This window comes from Apiospora phragmitis (assembly GCF_038363925.1).
Source record: "Apiospora phragmitis strain CBS 135458 chromosome Unknown utg000008l:1.0-3514335.0:1.0-3519231.0, whole genome shotgun sequence".
NCBI lineage: Eukaryota > Fungi > Ascomycota > Sordariomycetes > Amphisphaeriales > Apiosporaceae > Apiospora > Apiospora phragmitis.
The window spans coordinates 2,563,727-2,589,106 of record NW_027117407.1 but is presented as its reverse complement, the minus strand read 5'-3'; the positions used below and the strand labels follow the sequence as shown (position 1 = coordinate 2,589,106).

At 52.2% G+C, this 25,380-nt stretch overlaps 10 protein-coding genes across 10 annotated transcripts; 7 read left to right on the top strand and 3 right to left on the bottom strand.

The window, feature by feature from the left end:
- Positions 1-948: 948 nt before the first annotated feature.
- On the top strand, positions 949-1,770 carry PG994_009218 (uncharacterized protein; the record flags this gene model as incomplete). Its single annotated transcript, XM_066860627.1, has 1 exon — positions 949-1,770. The coding sequence occupies one exon, from the start codon at positions 949-951 to the stop codon at positions 1,768-1,770; it is 822 nt and encodes a 273-aa protein (XP_066714216.1).
- A 1,347-nt stretch (positions 1,771-3,117) lies between these two features.
- PG994_009217 (putative parvulin (peptidylprolyl isomerase)) lies at positions 3,118-3,895 on the bottom strand (the record flags this gene model as incomplete). Its single annotated transcript, XM_066860626.1, has 2 exons — positions 3,118-3,651; positions 3,893-3,895. The coding sequence occupies 2 exons, from the start codon at positions 3,893-3,895 to the stop codon at positions 3,118-3,120; spliced, it is 537 nt and encodes a 178-aa protein (XP_066714215.1).
- Positions 3,896-5,019: 1,124 nt separating this feature from the next.
- Positions 5,020-6,409, top strand: PG994_009216 (uncharacterized protein; the record flags this gene model as incomplete). Its single annotated transcript, XM_066860625.1, has 3 exons — positions 5,020-5,277; positions 6,210-6,299; positions 6,365-6,409. 3 exons carry the CDS (start codon positions 5,020-5,022, stop codon positions 6,407-6,409), a joined length of 393 nt encoding a protein of 130 aa, XP_066714214.1.
- Positions 6,410-6,789: 380 nt separating this feature from the next.
- PG994_009215 (mitochondrial 54S ribosomal protein uL14m) lies at positions 6,790-7,261 on the bottom strand (the record flags this gene model as incomplete). The annotated part of the gene is made up of 3 exons (XM_066860624.1): positions 6,790-6,954; positions 7,007-7,086; positions 7,135-7,261. 3 exons carry the CDS (start codon positions 7,259-7,261, stop codon positions 6,790-6,792), a joined length of 372 nt encoding a protein of 123 aa, XP_066714213.1.
- A 1,450-nt stretch (positions 7,262-8,711) lies between these two features.
- On the top strand, positions 8,712-10,214 carry PG994_009214 (uncharacterized protein; the record flags this gene model as incomplete). The annotated part of the gene is made up of 3 exons (XM_066860623.1): positions 8,712-8,810; positions 8,878-9,692; positions 9,731-10,214. 3 exons carry the CDS (start codon positions 8,712-8,714, stop codon positions 10,212-10,214), a joined length of 1,398 nt encoding a protein of 465 aa, XP_066714212.1.
- A 19-nt stretch (positions 10,215-10,233) lies between these two features.
- PG994_009213 (histone-lysine N-methyltransferase SUV420H) lies at positions 10,234-10,985 on the top strand (the record flags this gene model as incomplete). Its single annotated transcript, XM_066860622.1, has 2 exons — positions 10,234-10,582; positions 10,630-10,985. 2 exons carry the CDS (start codon positions 10,234-10,236, stop codon positions 10,983-10,985), a joined length of 705 nt encoding a protein of 234 aa, XP_066714211.1.
- Positions 10,986-13,229: 2,244 nt separating this feature from the next.
- Positions 13,230-13,895, top strand: PG994_009212 (uncharacterized protein; the record flags this gene model as incomplete). Its single annotated transcript, XM_066860621.1, has 2 exons — positions 13,230-13,322; positions 13,431-13,895. 2 exons carry the CDS (start codon positions 13,230-13,232, stop codon positions 13,893-13,895), a joined length of 558 nt encoding a protein of 185 aa, XP_066714210.1.
- Positions 13,896-14,036: 141 nt separating this feature from the next.
- On the bottom strand, positions 14,037-15,024 carry PG994_009211 (YPC1-alkaline Ceramidase; the record flags this gene model as incomplete). Its single annotated transcript, XM_066860620.1, has 4 exons — positions 14,037-14,555; positions 14,609-14,694; positions 14,797-14,870; positions 14,945-15,024. The coding sequence occupies 4 exons, from the start codon at positions 15,022-15,024 to the stop codon at positions 14,037-14,039; spliced, it is 759 nt and encodes a 252-aa protein (XP_066714209.1).
- Positions 15,025-18,473: 3,449 nt separating this feature from the next.
- On the top strand, positions 18,474-21,218 carry PG994_009210 (WD domain-containing protein; the record flags this gene model as incomplete). Its single annotated transcript, XM_066860619.1, has 6 exons — positions 18,474-18,494; positions 18,737-19,814; positions 19,883-20,085; positions 20,349-20,829; positions 20,894-21,038; positions 21,104-21,218. 6 exons carry the CDS (start codon positions 18,474-18,476, stop codon positions 21,216-21,218), a joined length of 2,043 nt encoding a protein of 680 aa, XP_066714208.1.
- A 1,444-nt stretch (positions 21,219-22,662) lies between these two features.
- Positions 22,663-24,948, top strand: PG994_009209 (uncharacterized protein; the record flags this gene model as incomplete). Its single annotated transcript, XM_066860618.1, has 3 exons — positions 22,663-22,714; positions 22,793-24,722; positions 24,780-24,948. The coding sequence occupies 3 exons, from the start codon at positions 22,663-22,665 to the stop codon at positions 24,946-24,948; spliced, it is 2,151 nt and encodes a 716-aa protein (XP_066714207.1).
- Positions 24,949-25,380: the final 432 nt, after the last annotated feature.

Here is a 25,380-nt window from a genome sequence, read left to right as displayed (position 1 = left end):
TTGGGCCTATCATGGTTACTTTCGCAAACGGTTGGCTCTACCTATATCTTGGCCACTTCCCGACACCTTGTCTCAAGATGAGAACTGTTTCAAGACATCGTCAACTATCCCCCTCGCCTGCTGCAGCCATCATCTGCTGCAAGTCTCTGAAGACCCGTTTATAACACCCTTTGTGCAACGTACTTTGCAACCGCATATTAGAAAATGACTTGGATTTCTCAAATATGCCTGGCCGTTAAGTCCCCCGAAACCGCAGCGAGATATCGAAATGCTGCCATCGGAATCCTCTTCGTGCCCCTGACTCAGCTTCTGGTGGTGCCCATTCAGACAACCCTTCGGTCTCATGGGATCACATTGCCAGCATCTGTTCTGGTGATGCTGGTGGTTACAATGATAATGCTTGCTGCCAGCTTAGCCTCTAGGGGTGTTAGCAACTTCTATATCCGATACATGAAAGGGCCGGTAAGTCAGATCATCTTGTTGCCCATCCAGTGTCCAATCGACCAGTCACTAATCACCACCCCCCTTTAGACCGACTTCCTAGGCCGCCATATGGCATTTGGCTTCGTCCCCCCTTCGTTATGTTGAGCAAGGATCATCTTAGCAGCGCTGCTGATGTGCCACGGATTGCAGGAGCCTTTGGTATGCTACCTAATGTCAAGCACCCTACTCTTTCCCGACATGGCTGACTGAATATAAGTTATCACGACATTGATCAGCTATATCGGATGCTACCCTCTTTGCAACCAGTAGCTTCAAGCTCGAATCTAGGATCAGGGGCCTAGGGAAAAGAGCGGGAGATGTCGAGAGCCAAACCGAACACACAATGGCGCTGTCAACGAAAACGCCTTCCGCGAAACGGGTGTCACAGATGTCCCAGCTCACACTTAGGTTGGTTAATAACGAGTCACTCTCGTCAATCGAGACACTCTGTTCACCCCGGCCAGCATGGAGTTCCTCGTACGCTCGTCACCTTTGTGGATCGCCCTCCTCCTTCTGCTTACCGTAGGCCTGCCAATATACTGTGCTACGGGATACGACATGCCGTTCGAGGCATTTTGTTTCATATTCCTATGGATCGGCACCGTCCTCTTCCAACGGTCGCTTAGGACTTTCAAATCCCTCTCGCTCTATCCCCGCCTCAAGACCACCCTCGTCGTCCTCTGCAACCCCGTGCTCTTTACCGCGGCGCTTGGGACTGCCTACTTCTGGACCAAGACGATGGTGGCCGACCAGAGCATCGAGATGGTGCTGGGCACTTTCAAGCGCCACGACGACTGGGCGCAGATCGTGGGCCATCTTGCCCAGGATCCCAACCCGCGCCTGCACATCGGCGCCGGCGACCTCGCCACGGCGCTGCTCGACGCCGGCATCGTCTCGCTGGGCCTCAAGATGTTCGAGTACCGCGCGGCGCTCTGGCGCAGCTTCGCGACGGTGCTGTCGACGTCGCTGGTCGCGGCGGTCGTCGCCGTCTTCCTCAACGTCGCGCTCGCGCACGCCCTGGGCCTCGCGCCCGCCGAGGCCCTCGCCTTCGCCGCCCGCAATGTCACCATCGCGCTCGGCGCCCCCCCCGTCCTCCACCTCGGCGGCAGCACCACCCTCATGAGCGCCCTCGTCATCTTCAGCGGCATGCTCTTCCAGATGACGGGCGACCTCCTGTTCGCCTGGCTCGCCATCCCCGACCAGCGGCCGGCCCCCGTGGCGGGTGGCATCCCCGTATGCTCCGCGAGCTGGTGGTGGTGTGGTGACCGGGACGAACAGCAGCAGTAGCAACAACAACGCCAACAATAATGCTGCGACAAGCGACAGCGATGCTGAAGATGAGAAGCGAGAGGACGGTGCCGGCGGCAATGCCACTAGCCAAATCCACACAGAATCCAAGGTTATCGCTGCCGGCGTCACGGTCGGCATCAACGCTGCCGCCATGGGGACGTCACACCTGCTTGAGCGAGATTCGATGGCTACGGCCTACTCGGCCCTATCTATGACCATGTTTGGCTGTATCACTGTGGGGTTGATGTCGATACCTACCATCGTGCATGCATTGCAAGCTCTTGTCGCCCGATGAGATTTGGGTTCTTTTTGTTTATATTCTCCGTGACTTATTACATGGACATTTTTCGCCTCTCAGGGGCTGGCTATATTGTCTTTACGGTTACCGGCGCATTGGAGCATTTACTAGACAGGACTATCAGATGGGCTATGATACCACGCAGGCATGAACTTAAGCTTGAGAGATAAACATAGATGGTTAGAATATGTTTTTACGATCTTACAAATTGGATACAAGACGATGGGTTCGCAGACATTAGATAGAAGGTGTGATTGGATTGCACCATTATTTGACCTTTGCGTCGCCCACTTACCTATAACTAGGTTAACTTATAACATGTATGTAATTCATATTAGGAAATACATGTAGACATGGAAGAATACAGGTTGTCCGTTGGTTACATAGCTGGCCTACTTCATCATACATCTTATACAGGACGTCATCAACTTTGCCTAAATAGTAGACACGTAACCCATCAGAAGCATCACATCACGTGGTTAGGTTTTTAATTATTGTTAGGAGCTTCCTTCTCTTGGGCATCTCCTCTTCAAACTTTTCGGATAGCACAGATAGAAGCCTTTTTTTCTGTCTTTTGAGCTTATGCAACAACATGCTGTGTAACAGTAACACTCAGATGAAGAGCCAAGCCAATCCAGGCTGGGTAATCCGGATTTGCTCTCGAGATCAAAGACCCCCATAGGAAAATTGCGTCATTGAGTCTTCCTTCATGCTATACCAGGTCTTTCTTATTCCAATCTAGAGAGAGTGTTAGCACAAAGGGTCATGGTACCGCATGACATCTACCCGAAACACAAAAAGCGGTCAGTTTTCCCGAAACCTGGTCAGGGGACTCAACACAGGTAACCATGTATTCATGTGGTACCGTCGGGCGTCACCTTCCTTCCCCGTGCCATTGCCATTGCGCATCGCGGATCCCCGAGATTGGGCTTGTCTGGCACGGGAGTTCGGCGGCGACGCCTATTCGTCACCGTCCATGGGTTGCCACCGCATGCAGTTCAGGACTGCCACACAAGACCGGCTATCGGCGAAGATGAAAAGGAAAATCACTCCAAGACGTACCTCTCAATCAAATGTAGACCGCTATCCGTCTCGATGACCTCGCTCATCTGGCCAGGCTGCAGCGCAAACGCCGCCTCCTCAAAGGGCTTCTGCATATCTCCCTTGCCAAAATATCCCAGATCGCCCCGCTTACGGGCGCTGCTGCAGTCGCTCTCGCTCATGGCCAGCTCGCCGAGGGAGATCTCACCGCGCTTGATGCGGGCCTCGTGGCCCTGGATGATGGAGCGGGCCTCGTCCTTGGTGCGAGTGATCTCGCTCTCGCGCCATGAGGCGGGGCGGCGGCTGTCGCGGTGCTTGACGAGCAGGTGGGCGGCGCGGATCTTGTCGGCGGGCTTCTGAGCGCCGAGCTGCGAGGCGCCGGTCGAGTGGTGCACGGCCATGTATCGCTTCAATTTCTCCGTGTCGGTGCCGGCCGGGGGCTCCCACCGCGAGATCTTCTCGGCGGCGTTGAAGTAGTAGGGGAGGTTCTTGGAGTTGCTGTGGCGCACTTCCCAGCCAGAGGGCAGACCGCTCTCGTCCTGCGCCAAGGTCACTGAATCAGCCATTTGCCCAAGACTGTAGGTAGGAGGGGATGTTTCGGAGCGTAGTGGTGTAGTAAGTGGGTGATTGGTATGTATGTAGGTAACAGATATCGCGGAGTAAAGTTCGGGGTAGGCACATGAATAGCTCGGGGAAGGATTGGGTTTGGATCGGCTATGCTCGAAACACGACGTCATAGGCACACCAAGAATCCTTCTCGTAGCTGCTGTCTCAACTTACCATGATGTCGGGTTTCGTAACGTGGAAGTGGTTAAATCGTAGCGACAGAAGTGGTTGAGACAATGACAGAACTGGAGAGAGCTGTTTGGAGAATTGTGTCACAGGATGTGAAGTAGTAGATGGTTGTACGGATGGGAAAAGGAAGACGGCTGCTTATTATTGATTATGTATTACTACTGGCAGAGAGGCAAGAGCTGTTTCGTTTCCCGTCCCTTTTTTTCGGTTGTCAAGGTAAGGCAAGGTCGCCAGTTTCCTGCGCTAAAGCATGCGACAGGTACAGTACAGGATTCACGCAATGAGGGGCAATTTCTATGGAGGGCCCTGTCCTATGAGGTATGAGGTAAAGCAGCCTGGCCGCCCGGTTTGCCAACTTGGCGCGTTGCTCCGAGAACCAAAAATGGATCCTGTCACGAGGCTCGAGGGCGGGGGGTTGTTGAAACGCGGGGGCCGAAAGAAGATTCGGGTAGGGAATAGACAGACGGTGATGATGGTGTGTCTTTGAAGAACAACTGACAGACAAGTGATGATGGTATTATCATTTGCCACATCCAATGCATATGCATCCCGCGGGCATTTACATTACACGACATACTTGCAAAGGGCATCTGACATTACCTAGACGAATTGATGCAATGCCAGCAGCGAGGTTGGTAAAGGGGAGGTGCATGTGCGTAGAGAGTGAATACTACCTACCATTTTAAATGCCCATACTGAAATGGTCGATTAGTAAGCCAAAACTGAGCCTGCCGTAGGAGACGTTAACTGAACCCGTAATGCTCGTATGGCTTTGTTCTGATTGGTCGCATGCGTATCTCCGACTGCCCGTTTCCTTTCTGCTGCATGGTCGACCGCCTCAAACAAAAAGTGGCTACACAGGCTCATTCCATTCATCAGACGGTCATTCCGCCTAACGCCTTCATCAATCAAAACCATCATCGCATTGTATTCATCGTCGTCCGCCAGGCCAGGTACGCCAACAACCCGTCACCATCTGTCGTTGCAGCCCAGCATTGGCTCAGTCTTCTGGAATCGCGCTCGGCCACCCTGGGAGAAGAACTTCTTGATATCAAGGCAAAACGCGCCTCACAAAGGATCTCAACCGCAACTTTTGCCTCACTACCGCCAACATGTCCAGTCCCCAGTCAATCCCAGGACAGCCGGAGCAGAAGAAGGCGCCCTTCGAGCAGGTTACCTTCAGGTTTTGCTCGGAATGCTCCAACATGCTTTATCCCAAGGAGGATGAGGACTCCCACAAGCTGCAGTTCACCTGCCGCACCTGCCAGTACACCGAAGAGGCTAACTCAACCTGCGTCTTTCGTAACGTTATGAACAACGCTGTTGGCGAGACTGCCGGTGTCACCCAGGACGTTGGCTCGGACCCTACGGTTCGTATCAATCTTTCTTTGCCCGATTCTGATTCCGCCCCTTCTGTTGCCGCTCCCCAGCCTGGTTTTGTCGGTGAGTCCCATGGTTCCGGCACGGAGCCACTCGATCCCTCTTCGGCCGCCTCCACGGATGCTGCAGAGAGCGACCCTGCCCTCTGTATGCGCTGCGGCTTCGTGCTGCTTCAGTGCAGAAGATGCGACCGTCCTGCTTCTGCGGATCAGTACAACGCCCTCGTTCTGTCGGACCCGGATTTCGCAACAAGGAGGGCTCTGCAATTCATTCACGTGGCCAATGCGTACAAGCACCTTTCGCCCAATGAGCAGGGGGTGTGGGAAGTCAACTTTGCATCCTGCGAAATGCCTCGTCATGCAAACGATGATCCAGACAGCATCAGTCATTATCTTCCTATGAGTTCGCTGGGGGACTCTGACGCTGATCCCCCAGAGGCTCTCGGTGTGGAGTCTGATGATAATGGTGACCAAGCCATGATGTTCTAGTAGCATGCTGTCTCTGGTTGTCTCAACTTCACCTCCTTCTGGTGAATATTTGGCACTCAAACTGTTCGAATCGTGTGAAAATATCCCCGCCATCGATGGGATGTTTCCTCTTTGCCCTATCTCTAGGCTCGGCCTCGGATGGTATAGGGTCAGCACGGATTCATTACAAGTCCAAGCCTAGCAAGGGGAGCTGTGAACTGCATACAGTCCGGTGGGCTGCTCGCAAGGTCTACGAACATATTGCAATAAACTTCGGTGGTTTGGAGGAAGTCCTCGGTTGCGAAAGCCCGACTGTGCAGAAACCGGGTTGTCAAATCGAGTCGAGTCGAATGTGTCACATGGGAACTACACCAGGGCAACCCAGCTGGGGAGCATGCATTCTGAATGTTTCGCTTTATGCTGGAGTTGTTGCTGACTTCTGGCGTTTCGTTTAGCTCCCGCGGTCGAACAAGACCTGCCCATCCTGCAGTCACGACGAAGCCGTTTTCTTCCAGTCTCAGCAACGCAGTGTGGAAACGGGCATGGTGAGTTCTTTGAGTCTATGCATGGCGTATGAGCCGGATTTTGCCATGCTAACCCTCGCCCTCAGAAACTGTTCTACGTGTGCTGCGAATGTGGTAACATTTTCCAGTAGAGCACACAAGGTCAGCACCAGGCTCGGTGTAGTTGGAATTTCGGAAAGGATTTCCTTGATCAATGTTGCATGGATAGGCGTTAGGGGCGTTGCAGCTGGATTTCTTAAGACTATCCATATAGAATCGTCAATTGCAGTCCTTTACCCATACAAAACCATCCCGCTGTTACGCCAACAGGATCGTGACTGTTAATATTTGCTCTTTATTTCATGTTTATAATGGTTCATCAGGGCCCATCGAACGCCGGCAAATGTTCATGATCAGTATTGTACACCAAAAGTGGATGTGGAACGCCTGACACGTGATGCAGTTCGTTCGCTCTCCCTGCCACTATCTATACAGTGCATCGCCGCCGCCCCTTCGTTCAGTCCCGCCTCGTTTACGCATGCGCGGGCGCCATACTCAGGATCTTGCTCCACTTCTTCCTCCGCAGCTCAGCACCGACGACACCGTTGACGCGCGTGCCGATGGGGTCTCCGGCCTTGCTGATGAGGACGCAGGCGTTGTCGTCGAACTTGACGACGCTGCCGTCGGGGCGCTGCACCTGCTTCCCGCGTGCGCACGACAATGGCGTGTCGGATGTCGCCGCGCTTCACCTTGTTCGCCGCCGAGGCGGAGCCCATACCGGCATCGGAGGCGCCGCGCTGCTTCTGTACGATGGCTACTATACGGTCGCCTTCGAGGGAGTATTAGCGCATCCCTTCTGGGGCGGTGAGGGACGGACGGAAGGAAGGAAGGACGATTGCAATGCTGGCGGGCTTCGGCTTACCGATGGAGGCATGTCTCTTCCGGCCGACGACCAGGGCGCATTCGACGATGGCAGCCCCGGAGTTGTCGATGCAGTTTAGCATCGTCTGTGGCAGGAACGGGGCATTAGTACAGCACGGGCGGTAGCAGGGTGATGAGTGGCACCATGCGTACCTTTAATTGAATCATCTTGACTGCCTTGGGGTGTTCCTTGCGACAGGCACAGCTGGAGGGAGCGGCTTTCTCGATCTGATATTGCGTTTTCGGTCTGGTTAACAAGGCTGGCTGTCGTCAAAAATTTGGGCGCTGGCACAGGCGGGGCGGGAATTGATTGGCCGCAGCCTCGGGATCGGCGCCTCTACAGGTTGAAAGCTCAAGACAGGGATCCAAGCTTAGGTACATTCAGCAGGTATCGATAACCTTGTCTCAGCCAGCCATAGCAGTATTGTAGCCCAGAAACAAGCAAGCAACACGCAAGCAAGCAATCAAAACCCCCGTTTTAGACCGGGACCGGGTCAAGGCCTAGGTTAGCTCTCTCTCCCTTGTCCCTCAGCTTCCTTCCCTTTTCGCTTCTCTCCCTCAATAATTGGCAATTGACATGGGCAAGCGTCAAGATAGGGGCCACCTGCTGGCCGAGGCAGGTTGACCTGCCACCCGCATTATGTGGGTGCATCGTCATGAATGGGGGAGAGGAGGTATTGTCGTTTCAATGCAATGCTCAATTGTGGCTTCATCTTGGAACTATATCTGAATAATCTGTCTGTTGTTGAAGCTTTGAACCGAACTGGCGCCTCCGAATAATCGAATAATCGAACCATTCAGGCAGATCGGCGAATAGTCTGTCGATCATCCCGTTTCTTGTTCGCTTCTGTCTGTCAACTGCCTATCCCAGATTATATCCTGTCGCACAACTCAAATCCTCCAATCGACTTGCAGCAACAATAGACACCGGCCGGGCCTTTGACTTGTCAATCCCTTTTTTGGATCCGGATTCTACACACACACAGCCTTTCCTGTGTGAGCCCTCAGAAGAATCTGTCTGATGAGAGGACAATAGCTGCATTTTCTTCACCATCTGGGGTGATCTCTTTGGAGTCCTTCGTTTCTTTTTCCCACACTCCTCGTTCCTTCTCTCCTGAGGCCTCTGTTCGTGGCTGTTGGCTTTCTTGCACCACATAATCTCTCGTTTTGTCCGTCAGCCAAAAACGTATTTTGTTGCATGAATCAGTTGCAATCACACATTCTCTTGGACCTTCCCATATGACGACACACTTCATTTGACTCAATGCCCAGCCTGTCAGACTTCAGCTGAATATCCCTCCCAAAATACCAGCCTCAATCGCGCCTCTTGCCTGGGGGTGAGAAAGAACACTGTCGTATCACCATCACCTCAGCCCGGGTCGTCTCTTCTCGACACTCATTGGGGGTGCACCCAGGGGCTCTGTTCAAGTTTGACCAACAGCCAACCTTTGGGCCACTCCTTTGCTTAGGACCAGCTTCTCTCGTCTTTCTGATTTACCACCATTTCTACCTCCAAGTTCGGTGGTTGCGAAAATGGCACCATCTGCTGCCGCCGCTGCAAAGAGGCAGCCGATCACTTTAAAGCAAGTACAAGAGTACGACGACATCCTAACTGATGCCCTGGTCGATCATGTATGTATAACTCTTGGTGGTTTCAATTCCTGGTGTGTTGGCGCAAAGCATGCTGATTTCCGCATAGGTCTATTACTGGACCAGCATTCCCAAGAATAAACTCGCATACCACGCCTCGAGGGGAATCAAGGAGGAGGAAATTGCCAAGATCATCCAAAATCACCTAATTGTCCAACCCGAGCTGGACGTTGCCGAGGCCAAATTGCTTGCGACAGCTGGCCTGCGCAAATTCCACAATGGTCTCAAGACAGAGAAAGAGAAAGATGCATTCCGAAAGCACCTACGTCGCTACATGCAAATCTACCTTCCGGACAGTCCCTTCGAAGTTAACACAACGAACCGTTACAGAATCGGCATTCACGAGGCAGCCGTGACTGCTCGCCACTTCATCAAGAAAGGGCAGCCGGTCAAGTACCTCTCTGGCATACAAGTTTTAATGTCGGCCGAAGAAGAAGAGGATATCTCGAGGCGCAAGCAAGATTTTAGCATTGTTGTGAGCTCGCGAAACAAATGCGCCAGCTTATTTATGGGACCTGCACGGTTTGCCAATCATGACTGCGACGCCAATGCGCAACTTAAGATCATCAGCCAGTCGAGTATCGAAATCCATGCGACGAGAAACATAGACGTGGGCGACGAGATCACGGTAACATATGGCGACAACTACTTCGGCGAGGACAACTGTGAATGTCTCTGCCAGAGCTGCGAGACGAGACTGGTCAACGGGTGGGCACAACCAGATGGCGCTGTTACTGTACCCGTCCAGAAGAGCGTGGAAGAGGAGGCCGAGGCCGAGGGCTACAGCTTACGCCGGAGAAGGAAGATGGAAGCTCAGCTCGCTCTTCGAGAACGCCCTCCGTCAAACCAGATATTCGGCCGAAGGTGCGCAAGTCCAGCTCTCGAAGTTTACTCAGAACGAGTTCCGGCGCATCTATGATGGACTCGCCCGCACCCGAGACTTTGTTGCGCCAAAAGCGCAAGCGCGAGTTCGACTCCCTGAAGACGCCTCCGGTCACGCCGGCCAAAAAGACGAAAACCATGGGATTTGAGCCGGTTCCGGTCCCCGCGAGCCTTTCTAGAAGAAGCAGCGTGGCAGATTCCACTGGGTCAGATCATGTATCGGGTGCCGATTCTGATTCGGGTAGTACAGAAACAGATTTGACAACTCCGGATGATCTGAAGGAAGCCAAGTCGACGTTGCAGTCGCCGAATTTGACCCCTACCAGGGCTGCGATGCCTTCTCTTAAATTAGAGGAGTCGGACGTCTCGACATTGTCGAATGTGGCAGTTTCTCTAGAGTCCGCAGGACCAACCGAGGCAGATGTGCCCCAAGAGACTGTTTACGCAACCCCTACCTGCAGGTATTGTGGCCGACTCCGTGCCAATGTCATCTTCCAATCCTGATGACGGCGAGACAGTCGACATGATTGTCATCCCTCCCCCGCTGACGCCAGCCTTAAAGCCAGCCGAACAGCTTCCGTCAACGCCTCCATCGGCTATTACTGTAGCCCAGGAGGCGCCTGTCAAAAGAGGGCGTGGTCGACCCCGCGGTAGTGGGATAAAGACCAAATCAGCCCCTAATTCCCCAGGATCGTTGCCTTCATCTCAATCACAGGAGGTCAAGGTGCAAGAACTTCCTCAAATTGAAGCAATCTCGACCGAGAAGATTGAGACGTCGACCGCCGATACAAAGACCCACCGGACACCCCGGGGATTATACACTAACACCAAAGCTGCTATCCTCGCCCGACTCTGCGTGGATCATCTGCACTGTGTGCAGTTCTGCCTTCGTTCAGCACGAGGCCAAATACACGCGCAGCGCATGTCCACGTTGCGAGCGACACTCCAGGCTCTACGGCTACCAATGGCCCAAGACGGAGAAAAGAAGGAAAGCATGACAAAGAAGAGAGGGTTCTGGACCATCGAGAGATTCACCGATTTCTCCATGCCGAGGAAGAGGCCAAAATCCGGGGTCGGAAGTTCCCCGTCAGTGCCAAGCGACAAAGCGAGGTGGCTGAGGAGACGGTTGAGAAGAAAATGCGAAGCCCAACGACTCCGAGTAAGAAGACAAGACAGTTGGGTGCCGACCCGTTCGATTCTGAATATAGGGACGAAGGGGAGGCGAGACGGAGTGGGCGGAAGCGCCAACTATCGAGTAAGGCCGTCGAGGTATAAAGCTTGGCACCACTCTAGCCTTTCGTCGATAGGGTCCAAGTAGGATGGAGGGAGGTGCGAGTGGGTGGGAACCGAGGATGGCAAGCTCACATTTCGCCTGTTGATGTTTTCTATTCAACTAGAAAGTTGGGCTCACCTTGACGAAGAGAGCCTGAACAAGGCCTTGTTTGATTTTCACTTGTAGTAGACCACAGCACAGCGTTCAAGCATACCCGGCGTTGGCGACAGACATCGTTTTGTATATTAGGTTTACACATAAAGTGCGTGCTGTTCACAAGTCAGCTTCATTTGGCCAGCGCGTTCGGAACATTGGCTACGCGTTGGCTATAATTGTTATATACGCAGACATTCCATTCGTACTACATGCTCGTTGGATCATGAACGTTACTATAATATCATCTTACTGTGATATTCAGTGGTTTGGCTCTTTTGTCCTAGCTCATTGCCATGCTGCCAACAGTGAAGGTTTCAGCAGCAGAAAATGCTAGAAGGTATACTACTTAGTCAATGTGGGCAGTCATTCAGGTCTTGTCATTGCGTTCCGAGACCGCCTCCACGGGCCTTCCATGTGTGTCGTAGAACCTACTCCCTCTTTCGATGTACGGCGAACCAAGACAAAGTCGGACAGTACACCCAACGTCGAGATGTCACTGAACTACCTATAAGAGACTGGATCACGGCCATACTGTTGCCGTACGAAAACCTCTTCGGAAGCACAATACTTTGGAGAACGGCACCTAGTTGCAGGATATCTGCAGCGTTACAAGTCAGCCGATTAGATAGAGATAGCTCGTCTCGCGCATGGCAAGGTAACACGCTAGTTTGGTTAATGGGAAATAGAGGATGCACTGGAGCGAGATGATATGGAGGTTTAGTGGAATCATCAAACATCGTTCGTCTCCCACTTGACGACTGACAATCACCTACCTACCCGAGTAGGTAGTCATCTATTAGCATGATACGCATATTATTCTGAGCCCGAATTGTATACCCTGACCTTCTCGTAGGTCGCCATCCGTTAGCAGTTGGTCACAGACTAATAAGAGAAGCGAACAGAGACACATCCGCCATTTGAGGTTGGCATTGTCATTGCTCTGACACGACATTGGTAGGTGAATTTCCCCATTGACAAAATCTAAGCTTTGTTCAAAATGTCTACAATGGACTGTCGGCTGCAACCGGTTTCTCCTAAAACCCACCAAAGACATCTACGAATCTGCATCGATGAGTTGCTGTTTCATCAACCAAGCAAGTTCTCTACCAATTTGTGGGACCCCAGTAACAACATCTTCACCACTATCTATACTACGCATTCACTTCAACTTTTATAACCAGATACCAAGATGGGGGACATATCGAAGTTCTTAGTACGATAGCCATGACTGACCACGTCAACACGGTCTACAGACAGGTACTGCAACGCCCCTGAACATAGGAACTGCAGAGGCTAATATATGCGCTTACTAGTGGACCAGGTTATCGCATGAGTTCGATTGCGTCGTTTTTTTCACCGTTATTGTGGTAGCGTCTTTTGGGTTCATCATGCTGGAGGTTCTGGACGAGGTGCGGGAGAGGCAGAGGCAGCTGCTGGAGAGCGACGACTTAGAGAAACAAAAGCCATCGAATGAAGCGGAACATGAAAGCACAAAGCATACCTATCTGAAAGTTGTGGGTGATCAAAAATGTTGAAGGACTCGTGAGGATTAGGTTGTGGTTGGCCGGCAGACAAGATCATCCTGGATGCTAGACCCAACCCGCCATTGCATTTTGTGCAGTACAATACGAGATAGTAAATATCGTGTTATTTATTGCGAGGCTGGTACTGAGCTCTATACCCTAGTCTTGTGATGTAAGCTCTCGGTCTAGGAGGACTGCGGCTCTGTGTATATATAGCTGTTGCCTTCTAGGGCTATTCATTATAAATCCCACGATTGGCAAAATCTATGAGTAATGATTCGCCGAGCCGTTTTTCTTTTATGTATTGACTATAGATGAATACATGTAAATATCGAATGCGAATATCTGAGTTTTTGAGGCTATGGTTGATCGAATGCGGCAAGCTGGTAAGGCCCCCTTTGTTGCCCGCTCACGTCCGGACGAGGACAATGAGCTAGGTAGAATAGTTTCTTGGGTTTTAATTTTCCATTTGGAGTGAGATTTTACACAACGACAGCATTTTCCGTTCGCAGAATTTGAGAGGTGTACGAATACCAAGCACATTCACCAAAGACGGTCTAAGCCACGATGGCTCTCTTCACGGATCCCCAGCAGTTGGAGGTGCAGACGCAGCACATTGTCACTGCGGCAACGAACTGGGCTGCAGAAATGCATAGCACGGTGAGTGGACTTTCGATTTGAGTAGTTGATGAAGATCACGCGAGCAAAAAGATCATATATATCTCGGTGTACGTCCGGGTGTCTGACAAAACGTTGCGCTCGTTCTAGCTTGCGGGGATACAAGGCAACACCAACCAGCTCTTCTTCTGGTTCATGTTTGTCGGGCTGGGCGTGGCTGCGGCCGTCACGCTCTGGACGCTGAACCGGCTCCGGGACGAGCTGCAGGAGCTGAACCACCACCAAGTCGTCTACCGTCAAATGTGGCTCGACGAGCGCGACCAGATGCATAGGCAGATGGAGTACGATGAAGACCGGAACGACCACATCAACTACAGCATGCAGCAGCAATGGAGCACAGTGGAGAAGAACAAGCATGCTATTATGGAAAGGGGCCTGCAGCAGCAAAGCGATCTCGTCAAAGCCCTACTGGAAGAGCCTACGGCGACAGGGCCGGCAAAACCGGCTCAGATTCCAAAGCGGGGCGAGCCGGGTTTTGATAGTTTTCGAGACGCCCTTACAAATTATGCCGAATTTAGATATACCTCGCAAGGGCGCGCCGATCAGGGGCAGTGATCCAACAGCCGTCCCGGCAAAGCTATTTGAGAGGTAGACGGACTATGCATGTTAATCATAATCAGCCCTGGATTTGCAATAGCCTCTGCCAATAGATAATACACACACCAGCTTCAAGATTTGACTTCACCATCAGCCCACTCATCGTTTCTCCTCTTTGGCGATTTCCTCTGTGGCGAACACTTCTTGCAACTCTCTTACCGTGTCCATGAATTGGCTCGCACTCATGGCAGTCATGATGTGCCACCAGCCGTGCAGCTCCAGGAGCCAAGCCCAAGGCAGGCCCACCCGCTCCCTGAGCTGCCTGAGCTCGGCACAGAACTCCAGATCGATGTTCCACAGGACGTAGGCCAGCACGAGCAGCGCCAGCGAGATTCGGCCGCGGGCGTTCCAGACGCGGACTTTGTCCTCCGGGAGGGTCGGCTTGCGCCAGAAGAAGAGATGGGCGACGCGTACGACGATGAGGACCATCATGATGAAGAAGGCGGACGCGTGGTAGATGATCTTGCCGGTCCAGACGTAGAAGGCGGCGAAGAGGGGGAAGACGATGTTCAGGGTGGTGTTGACGAGGCGGTCGTTGGAGGACGAGCGCCCGCGGACCGTCAAGATGCCCTGGAGGAGCGCCCAGGCCAGCCCCAGCATGCCGAGCTCGTCGGCGTACTGGAGGGTGTGCCGGAGAGAGCGTGGAACAGGAAAGAGCAGATGCCCAGAACCAGCAGGGAGACCGACATGAAGTCGGTGCGAGGCCTAAAGAGACCTCGGCTGCCCGGACCATACATGTACCGAAGGGCAAAGTAGACTACTAGTGTGTCAGATGGGATGGATATAAGGATGCAAGAGTCTTCGATATTCTCATGGGGATTATACTGAGTTCTCATACAGGGATATCAGTCATGCATACCGTAGGGCAAGTTGGTCATGGAATTCATAAACTCGGCGATATATCGACTGACAACATAGTCTTCTTCGCAGAAACTGGCAACACACCGTAAGCCTTGAGGGTCGTTGAGGGCCGTTGTGCAGTTTGGCGGTTTGGATTGTGTACATACTTTGCAGTGCTTGTTGGCGGGCTCCAGGCTCCTAGGAGCGCGTAACGGTCGCCCGCGAAGTGACGATTGTGGTGACCCATTTTGAAGGATTTCTTACAGCAAACACACTTTGGGGTCGATGGAATTTCTCTCGGGAAGTCCTTATCGTAAGGCCGTACAGCTTGTGGTCAGTTGCGTAGAACGTGAAAGTGCTGGGACCGGAACGTTGGATCGTCATGCAGGTACGGCACTTTAAGGTCGGTACGGTAGGTGGTAGGTAGGCTAGAGGCGATAGAGGGTTCCAGTGTTTGCTAATGGCAGAAGACTCCACTAAAAGTGATGCTTGCTTGTTGGTTATCAAGGTGCTAACTGAACTGAGCAGGACAGCCAATGCCAAGGTCCTCAAACATTCCTTTTGGCTTGTTCCATACACCCACGTATATAGAAATACACCAATAAACAAATGACGTTGCTCCAAATGGGAATTATAATAGCCTACCTCGTATCTGGTGCAGGTGCATATTGTCTGCCTAATTCGAGTTGCGTTACCCCTGGCGGCTGGTCTGGAGCGACAGTGAGCTGGACCCCTAGAATGTGAGTGGTTCTGCAGTTGTTCGGTGAACAGAAGACGATAAGGTGGGAACTCGCTTAACCCAATTGCTACACGCGATACAGCTTCTCGAGTCGAGTTGGAACATCGCAGTCCCCAGCAAACGCTTTCCTGTCATGATGCCTGCAGCGTGCACAGCCATTCCATCGGGTCCTCTGGCAACGCCGGCTGCCCTCTAGCAATGATCTTGCCCGAGGAGAATACCGCAGCACCCAGGCTCCAGGGACCACTGTCACCATAGGTCTCGTGATAATGGCAACGTCGCGAACCCAAAACCTTACGATGGCATCCTCTACACACCTAGCTAGGAAGAGGACAGGGACCATCGTATACGGTATACCTGCCGGGGGTCCCTTAGTGGCCCCGGAAGGCTCAGCAGGCTGGTGACGGGGTCGAGTTGAATTTGCACATGTCCACGTCCACCGCGGCGTAATCAACACCCGACTTGAGGTCCGGTAACACGTGCACCAACCTACCAACTCCGCTGCATACTTACTTTCCTGGTTGTTTGTATACTTCATCGGCATAGATGTTATCGCAGTCTTTACTAAACAACTATTTATAAAGTTCACGAGCGCTATCTTGCCACAGGCTTCTCGAAAACATACACTATCCCAATGCGACGGCATACCATCTGCAGGAGATAAGTCGGAGTCCTACCATCGGGTCCTCCGTTTGGCAAGACCGCGGGCTTGTTGGCGAAACGAGTGTTCGTAGGTACTGACGAGTAGAGTATCAAGGCCTCAACATGTAAATTTATAAGTACCAGCCTTCCAGATTGCCAGGAGAGGCTTGCTATTGATGATGCAGCACCTAAGGAATCGCAGTCTCTGCAGTCGCTCACGGCTGATCGCTGTATTGTTAGGGACCGATGCGATTTCTTCTTGTAGCAGGTCTAAGATGTCTCGGTTACGGAGCAGGTGAAAGCCATTTTGGGTCAGCACATTAATCCAAAGAGAAGAGCTCGAGCGTACCATATCCAGGAAAGCAAGCTTGCCGTCGAATCCCTTCCAGCTACGACAACGTGTAGTAGCTGGTCGCGGACGAGTTCGAGACCTCCAGTTTGATATCATAGAGAGGTAAACATAGCGGTGGCATAGCCAGTAACCCTTGGCCAGTGCTGCTCCTTGCGGGCCTAGTAGCCGCCAGAGTCGGAGCCGGAGCCGGAGCCAACAAATCCGCCTGCTCAACCATGGTGGCTCGAAGGCACGCAATGATTGTCATTTTTTTGAAGCAGCATTGGCGCCAAGCCCAACATGGCCGAACACAAACACGATGAGACCTGGAGCCGTCTTCCCATTTTCAACTTGAATGGACATGCAGTGTGAGACAACGAACAGGGCCGGTTTCAGGGAGTGAGCCAGTCTTTGACTGACAGGTGGGGATGATTCAAGTCGGTACCTACTTTAGACAAGCTGCAATTTCTGTGGTCCCTTATCATCGTTCAAGTACAGCGCGGGATTCCGTCGCCCAACTACTTGATGGCGCCAATCTTCGATGTGTTACTTGGTAACCCAACAGCGTCTGTCGCTAAATGGGACAGGCTGATCCGTCGAGACTATTATCATCATCGTATCCTAACAATCGACTCCAGGCAGCCCAGGCAGGTCACAAGTTGTGTGTTAGTGGCACTCTTCTCTCAGTAGAGCGGAGGGGTGGGGTCATCGCCGAATGTTTATTTGTACATCGGCCTTTAACCTACCTACATGTACGTTCTATCATACATTGACATGTTAATGTAGGATTGGGGCACCTGGCAGTGATGCAGTGGCCAACTTACTCGTTGCCAGGAGCTGCTGAAATATGCTTGCTATTGATTTTCATAAACATTTAGTTGTTACGGACCAGGCTGTATTTATAAATCGATAGAAGATCATCCCCTGAAAGACCTGTTAATTCGAACTTTGCAGTTCCTGTGGTGATGTAGGGAAGGTTGGTCACATGAACTGCTGACACTGCCCGGCCGGTCAGTGGGTAGCAGGTGGGATAACAAGGGCCTAGAGCAGCACGGCGCCAATTGAATGTACCGGTCAATACATGTACGGTCTTAGCAACAAACTCATCCTTTGAATTGATTGATGGTCAATCCGTGCTTCAAAAAGGACTGGAATGTAGTTAGTCCATACATAGCGAACCAGGTCACTCGAGTCTGGATGTTGGCCAACTACACTGTTTACACGCTCGTGCCCTGATTGGTTGAGGGCTAACAAAGATAGGGCCAGCATGCCAGCGTTGCCGCAAGCGCAGTAGCAGATTAATAAACCAATCAACCCAACTGAAGATCTGGGTCTGTACATCAACTGTCCATACTGTCGTACCCTTTTATCCCCAGTGTGCGCTTTCCAGCCGGCTTCTTCTGGCCAGCCAGTGCAAAGAATAAATGAAAGAAAAAGAAAGAAAGATAAAAGAGAGCTTGAGGGGCATTGCTTCATGCATTCTTGTTGATGTTTGTTGACATATGCTCACTGTATTAGGTATACGTGGGTGGTTACCTGCATGCAAGAGCACCTGCTCCCTACACGTACATAGAGCCCGTCTATACCTGGTTCCCAGCATGTAACATGGCCTTATTAGCTCCTGCGTAAGGCGAACTAGGTATTAACGTGAATGAATGTTTCTCTCTTGCGGCACCTCGGATGCTCGCGGTGCTATCTCGTTCATTCCCACATGCAATGACCACTGTCTTCGGCCTGATGCTACTTATACGGACAAAGTTGTAGCCATGGGAACGGGAGACAAACCAACATCTCCCAATACTTCTCGGCCTTGACCGGAGAAACTCTGCGTCCTGGCAACCTTACCTACTTTGGGTACTGAACACCTGCAACTTTAGCTGAAGGTACCACCTCGCCGTCAGGCTTAGGTATTATTACGGGCCCCCCTTGGGTCGGCCCTGGGCAGCTGGGGTTCCAGATCGTTTAGGTTCACGGTCCACTTGACATGAGGTCAGCTATTGTCGAAGTGTGCGGTCATCCGGTAACCTACAAGCTCCCAACTATCGACTCCTCAAGTCTCAAAGAAGCCCATTACCATTGCATAAACCCGTTCGCATCCATCAAACTTCAACGCCCTCGCAGTTCCGACCCCCCGGCCACGATTCTTCGAACCTGCGAGCCCCCGGCGTGAGGCAAGCGAGCTTTCCCGAGTGAACCTTGTATCCTTGCCAGATACCGTCCTTCATCTGATCCGACGAACACTACCAGCATCCAAATCGTCTAATCCACCGGACCTGTTCAAACCTTCTCTTCCTCGCTGCGGGAATCTACTTTCCCGCAGCAGTCGAAGTGGCCGACCAACCGCCTCCACCTCCCACCATCACCCCCATTCACCTCCGACGGCCCATCCACTCCGCATCCTTCCCAGCATCCTACCAACACAGTCCTCTCAGCCCCAGATCTTACCAACCACCCCGGAGGGAACCCAAACGACACTTCACGTCTACCGTCCACACTCTCCCGATCCACCCAACCAGCTCCGATAACGACCGAGCTGCAGGGGCGAGGACAAGTCCTGGGACGGAGGCAACAGCCTCAAACGATCTGTCTGTTACCCAGGATTTGACTTCCCAGAATACGGAAGCAGGTCCTTCCACGTACCAGCACAAGTCTAAACGCCGAAGAGCAAACGACACCATGCTAGCCGGCAGCGACGGGACGCCGGCGCCGAACGGCACGAGTAATCATACGAACGGGAAGTCATATCAGCGGGCATCGACGAGTGCCAATGGAACACAGAAGCCGGCTCTCGCCACGAATGGCGCCTCGAAATCAAGAATGTCAGACATGTACTTCGGCCATGACCGTGAGGAAGTCACGCGGATCCTGATACAGGTCCTGTCCGATATGGGATATCACACCGCAGCCGAGAGCGTGGGCAGAGATAGCGGATTTGAGCTGGAAAGCCCGACAGTAGCATCGTTCCGTACTGCCGTCCTCGATGGCGCATGGGGTGATGCCGAAGATCTCTTATTAGGTGCCACAGCGCCTGCTGAGCGGACATCACAGAATGGCAACGGATTGGTGTTAGCGCAGGGCGCGGATCGAAACATGATGCGCTTCTGGATACGGCAACAAAAGTTCTTGGAGTTGCTGGAGCAGCAAAAGACGAGCCAGGCATTGATGGTGCTGCGTACTGAGTTGACCCCGTTAAACCAAAACCAGGAAAAGTTACATCTTCTCTCTAGTCTGGTGATGTGCGACTCTCCGGATGACATCAAGCTGAAGGCGGAATGGGATGGCGCCTATGGCCGGTCTCGGGAAATACTCTTGTCGGAGCTTTCCAGTAAGATTGCCCTACATTCACTGTCTTGTCATATTCCAGACTTGCGCGGCTACTAACATGCTTCACAGGATGCATATCGCCCTCAGTGATGCTTCCGGAGCATCGTCTGGCAGTCTTACTGCACCAGGTCAAACACAATCAGATCAACATGTGCATGTACCATTCTAACGCTAAATCACCTCCCTCTTACGCAGACCATCTCTGTGATAGGCGACGTTTCCCTACCGAGAACATTATCGATATCGACGACCACCAAGGCGAAGTTTGGCAGGTGGCGTTTTCTCACGATGGGACAAAATTGGCCAGTTGCGGCAGTGAAAAGACTGTGATAATATGGGCTGTTCCCTCATTTAAGATACTACACACTCTTTGGGGAACGGGAACATCGCGCTGGGGTGGGGAATGTTGCCTTTAGCTGGGACGATTCGATGATTGTTACGTGTTGTCAAGACAAACATGCGCGGTTATGGGACCTCAACGTGAGTAAAAATAACCGCTGCGCCGCCCATGACCTATCGCTAACCATTCTTCTAGACCGGCGGGCTTCTTTTGGACATTAATCCCTTCGAAGAACCCGTCAGCAGCTGCGTATGGGCCCCTGACAACCGCTCATTTCTGACAGGTTCTTTGGACAAGACCCGCAGTCTCTGCCAGTGGGATCTTGATGGCGAGAAGATATTTGATTGGGCAAATAACCACAGAGTTGAGGATCTGTCTCTTTCGCCCGATGGCCGCTGGTTGGTTGCCATGGATGACCGCAACCACATCCATGTCTGCAACTTTCTGACAAGGTTATGGGAATACGAAATCGAACTACATTGCCGATTGACCTCGATCAGCATTAGCAAGGACTCGCGACATCTACTCGTGAACCTCCAGAAAGACCAAGCCCAATTGTTCGACCTCCTCAGCCGCGAAGCAGTGCAAGACTATGCAGGGCATACTGGTGGCGAATATATGATTAGGAGTGCGCTCGGAGGAGCAAACGAGAGCTTTGTGCTCAGCGGCAGCGAAGGTACGCTTATGAACTGTCCCCAGGGGAAACTCGGTCTTTCGATGCTGACATGTGTTCCTTGCAGATGGCTCTATCAACATCTGGCACAAAGCCAGTGCTCAGATTGTCGAGAAGCTGAGCGGGCACCATCCCCGATGCAACTCGGTGTCCTGGAGCCCAACCGACCCATGTCTCTTCGCCTCATGCGGGGACGACGGCAAGGTGAAGATGTGCGTATCCCTCGTCCCTTCTGACGGAGCGTGGTTCTTTTTGGACGCTAACCCTATTTCTACAGCTGGTCGAACGCCGAGGGGCAGCGGATACACCTGGAGGCATTGCACCAGAGTCAGGAGTCGAGTGGTGCCGAATCTAATGGGTGGCATGGAGAGCAATCAATGGGTGAGGAATAACGTGGCTACATGCAGCGGCCATCTCCCACAGAACCTCCTTACATATCTGGGGAATACACAGAGTCATTAAGATACCATTTGCATAAGGCATAAGACGGCGAAACAGGCTGATTTTGGCGGAGGGTCTACGCCTGGTATAAGCACAAGCGATGAAGAGCAGCCATGCCCTGACATGAGCTCTATAGGCAACTGATTTCCACTCTGTTTGGACTTGGTGTTTTGATTGCACGCTCTGGCTTCGGTGCATGGGGACATCAGGCCATCGTCACGAGAGACATGGAGGAAGAGTACTTCAACATAGAGCGTGTGGTTTTCTTGTACTTGGTAATGTAGAGATAGTTTAACATAAGCCTCTCCGTTCATCGGTGGTGTATCCCATGGGTGAACACAAGCTTGCACTCGTGAATGTAGATGTCCCGCATCTTTAGGCGTTTACAACTAACCCACCCCTAAAATCTCAAGTTGTTCTACCAACCAAACAGAAGAGAAAAGCCTCTCAGCGTAATTCTCTCTTACCTGTCTGACTACTATGTGTACAATCCCACGTTGGCAGTATGCGTCTGTCTGTACTTGTTGACTGTGGTCGTAATGTGGTTGGAAGGGGTGACGACGGTCATGGCGGTGACATTAGGCACCTACATTCGATATACTGAGGTAGTAACCTTAAGTAGGTGAGTGAGTGAGGCGATGGCTGTGTATTGCTGAGCCCGCTGCACACACTCTGTCATGCTCGGGCAGGGAATATGTGGATTGAAACAGCTGGCGAAAGAAGCTATGCCCAGTCGGCACTAGTGGGTGCGGTTCTGTAGGGAATGGAACAGGGTACCACGTACGTAATCCGAAGGGGTATGGGGTATCGGGCAGTATCAAGTATCAGGGGAGAGGCAAAGAGGGTACGCGCACGCTACCTACCACTGCGAGTGTGTGAGTGTGCAGCGTGCAGGCCGTTTTGTTCAGGCTGCTGCTGCTGCTGCTGCTGGGAGGGTAGGAGGGACAGCTGGGGCCATCAAATTAGGTATCGACGCCGCCAATCTAGCACCCAATGCGAGTACATCCAATCCCTCTCTTTTTTTGAGTTGCATATTATCCAGTCCAAGGCTGGCCACATGCGTCGTCGTTCTTGATCAACCAAACAAAAACATCAACTACCAAAAAAGTCTTTTCCCCTTCGTTCGGTGTTTGAGTCAGATCTCCCCCCAACGAACAAAGAACCTGCGCAGCTGTTGTCTCTTTGCACAGGGCCTACTACGACTCGGGCCACCTGCCACTAACCTTACCTTACCTGCATACCATACCCAGGCCTCCCAAAACCCACTCCCGACTTTACCTAAGCTTGTGCTTGTGCCTGAACCCCTCGACTGCGAATACAACCAACGCATCTGGCGCCGACACTCAAAATCGATATACATTTGGCCTTCATCAGACATTAGAACAGGTCGTCACTATGGCCGACAGTTTGGGCACGCCGGGTGGCATCTCGGATCCCGCTCTATCAAGTACGTGGCCCCATCTCCTTCTTGCGACAGTTCCCCAAGAGCCCTTGCGCCCCTGACGGCTCTTGGGAACATCGCCAGCTCAACAAAGCATTCGAGGCGGCGCAACTAACACATGTCCTCTTTCTCTCTCCCAGGCTCGTGAACAAGCTTCAAGATGTCTTTGCCACCGTCGGTGTCAACAACCCTATCGATCTCCCCAAATAGCCGTCGTGGGAAGTCAGTCCAGCGGTAAGAGTTCGGTATTGGAAAACATCGTCGGAAGGGACTTCCTGCCCCGTGGTTCCGGTATCGTCACGCGACGGCCGCTGGTGTTGCAACTCATCAACCGACCGCCCTCTGGACAAACAAACGGTACCAACGAGGATGTCGCGAATTCTACCGACAAGGCCGCGAACCAAGATGAATGGGGCGAGTTTCTGCACATCCCCGGCCAGAAGTTCTACGATTTCAATAAGATCAGGGAAGAGATCAGCCGGGAGACAGAGGCCAAGGTCGGCCGCAACGCCGGTATTTCACCAGCCCCCATCAACCTGAGGGTCTACTCTCCCAACGTCTTGACCTTGACTCTGGTCGATCTGCCTGGTCTGACCAAGGTGCCCGTCGGAGACCAGCCACGAGATATCGAGAGACAGATTAAGGATATGGTGTTGAAATACATTTCTAAATCCAACGCCATCATCCTTGCCGTCACAGCTGCCAACCAGGATCTTGCCAACTCGGACGGTCTGAAACTGGCGCGAGAGGTCGATCCCGAAGGACAGCGGACAATCGGTGTCTTGACCAAGGTCGATCTGATGGACGAAGGTACTGATGTCGTCGACATCTTGGCTGGTCGTATTATTCCCCTTCGACTAGGCTACGTTCCGGTCGTCAACCGAGGACAGAGAGATATCGATAACAAGAAGCCCATCATGCAGTCGCTCGAGGCAGAGAAGAACTTTTTTGAGAATCATAAGGCGTATCGCAACAAGAGCTCTTACTGCGGCACCCCGTATCTTGCTCGCAAACTCAACTTGATCCTGATGATGCACATCAAGCAGACTTTACCCGACATCAAAGCCAGAATAGCCAGCTCTCTGCAGAAGTATTCCGCGGAACTGGAGAGCCTTGAACCCTCGCTGCTCGGCAACAGCTCCAACATTGTACTGAATATCATTACCGAGTTCGCGAAGGAGTGGCAGGGTGTGCTGGATGGCAACAACGGGGAGCTTTCGAGCGCAGAGCTGTCTGGTGGTGCCAGAATCAGCTTCGTCTTCCACGAGCTATATTCCAACGGTGTCAAGGCGGTTGACCCGTTCGACGTGGTGAAGGATAACGAGATCCGTACCATGCTGCACAACTCTTCCGGTCCTTCTCCGGCCTTGTTCGTGGGCACGACAGCATTTGAGGTTATCGTGAAGCAGCAGATCAGACGTCTGGAAGAACCCAGTCTGAGGTGTGTCTCGCTGGTCTACGACGAGTTGGTCCGCATCCTCACTCAGCTGCTTTCCAAGGCTGTCTATCGGCGATACCCTCAGCTTAAGGAAACCTTCCACTCTGTCGTTATCAGCTTCTTCAAGAAGGCTATGGAGCCTACAAACAAGCTCGTTAAGGACTTGGTAGCCATGGAAGCCTGCTACATCAACACTGGCCACCCCGATTTCCTGAATGGCCACAGAGCCATGGCCATTGTGAACGAACGCTATTCGGCCAAGCCTGTCCAGGTTGACCCTAAGACAGGAAAGCCACTCCCTGCATCGGCGTCCACACCGGCTCGTGCGGCCAGTCCTCAACTCGACGGCGGCGATGGCAACGGCGGATTCTTTGGTAGCTTCTTTGCCGCCAAGAACAAGAAGAAGGCGGCTGCCATGGAGCCCCCGCCTGCGATGTTGAAGGCCTCTGGTACCCTTTCTGAGCGTGAGAACGTCGAGGTGGAGGTCATCAAGCTGCTTATTTCATCCTATTACAATATCGTCAGGAGAACCATGATCGATATGGTTCCCAAAGCCATCATGCTCCAGCTCGTCCAGTAAGTTGAAAGTCCCAGGCGTAACGAGGAATTCTCTTTTTACTAACAAATTTACAGACTCACCAAAGACGACATGCAGAAGGAGCTGCTCGAGAACATGTACCGCAAGGAGACGTTTGATGACCTGCTCAAGGAGTCTGATTACACAGTTCGCCGGCGTCAAGAATGCCAGAAGATGGTCGAGTCACTTTCCAAGGCCAGCGAAATAGTATCGCAGGTTCAGTAGAGCGCGTGAGGTCGGGAAAGAGAGGGAAGGGCGGGTGGTCTAGAGCCGAGACTGGAGTCGTTACAGTGAGGTGGTGTAGGTAGGGAAAATGCAGTATCATTCTGTTCTTGATACCACGCTTCACGAATCCTGGGCAGACGGTTTAATGATATAATGTTACACGCATTGTCTTTTCTTCTTCATGGTGATACTCACATGCATCGTTGGCAACACTAATGAGAAACGAATGCATGCGTTTCATGAGTTACTAGAATGAAACATGCATACAGGATACTGACTGAGTAGGATTTGTACTTATTCATGTGTAATTTCACAGTAATATACAGGCATGATGTTAATCAGATATTCATATATATTTAAAAGGTAGGAAGCTCACGACTAAACTGGAACATCGACTCTTTTCCAGTCTTTGGACCGTACTTGGCAACCAAG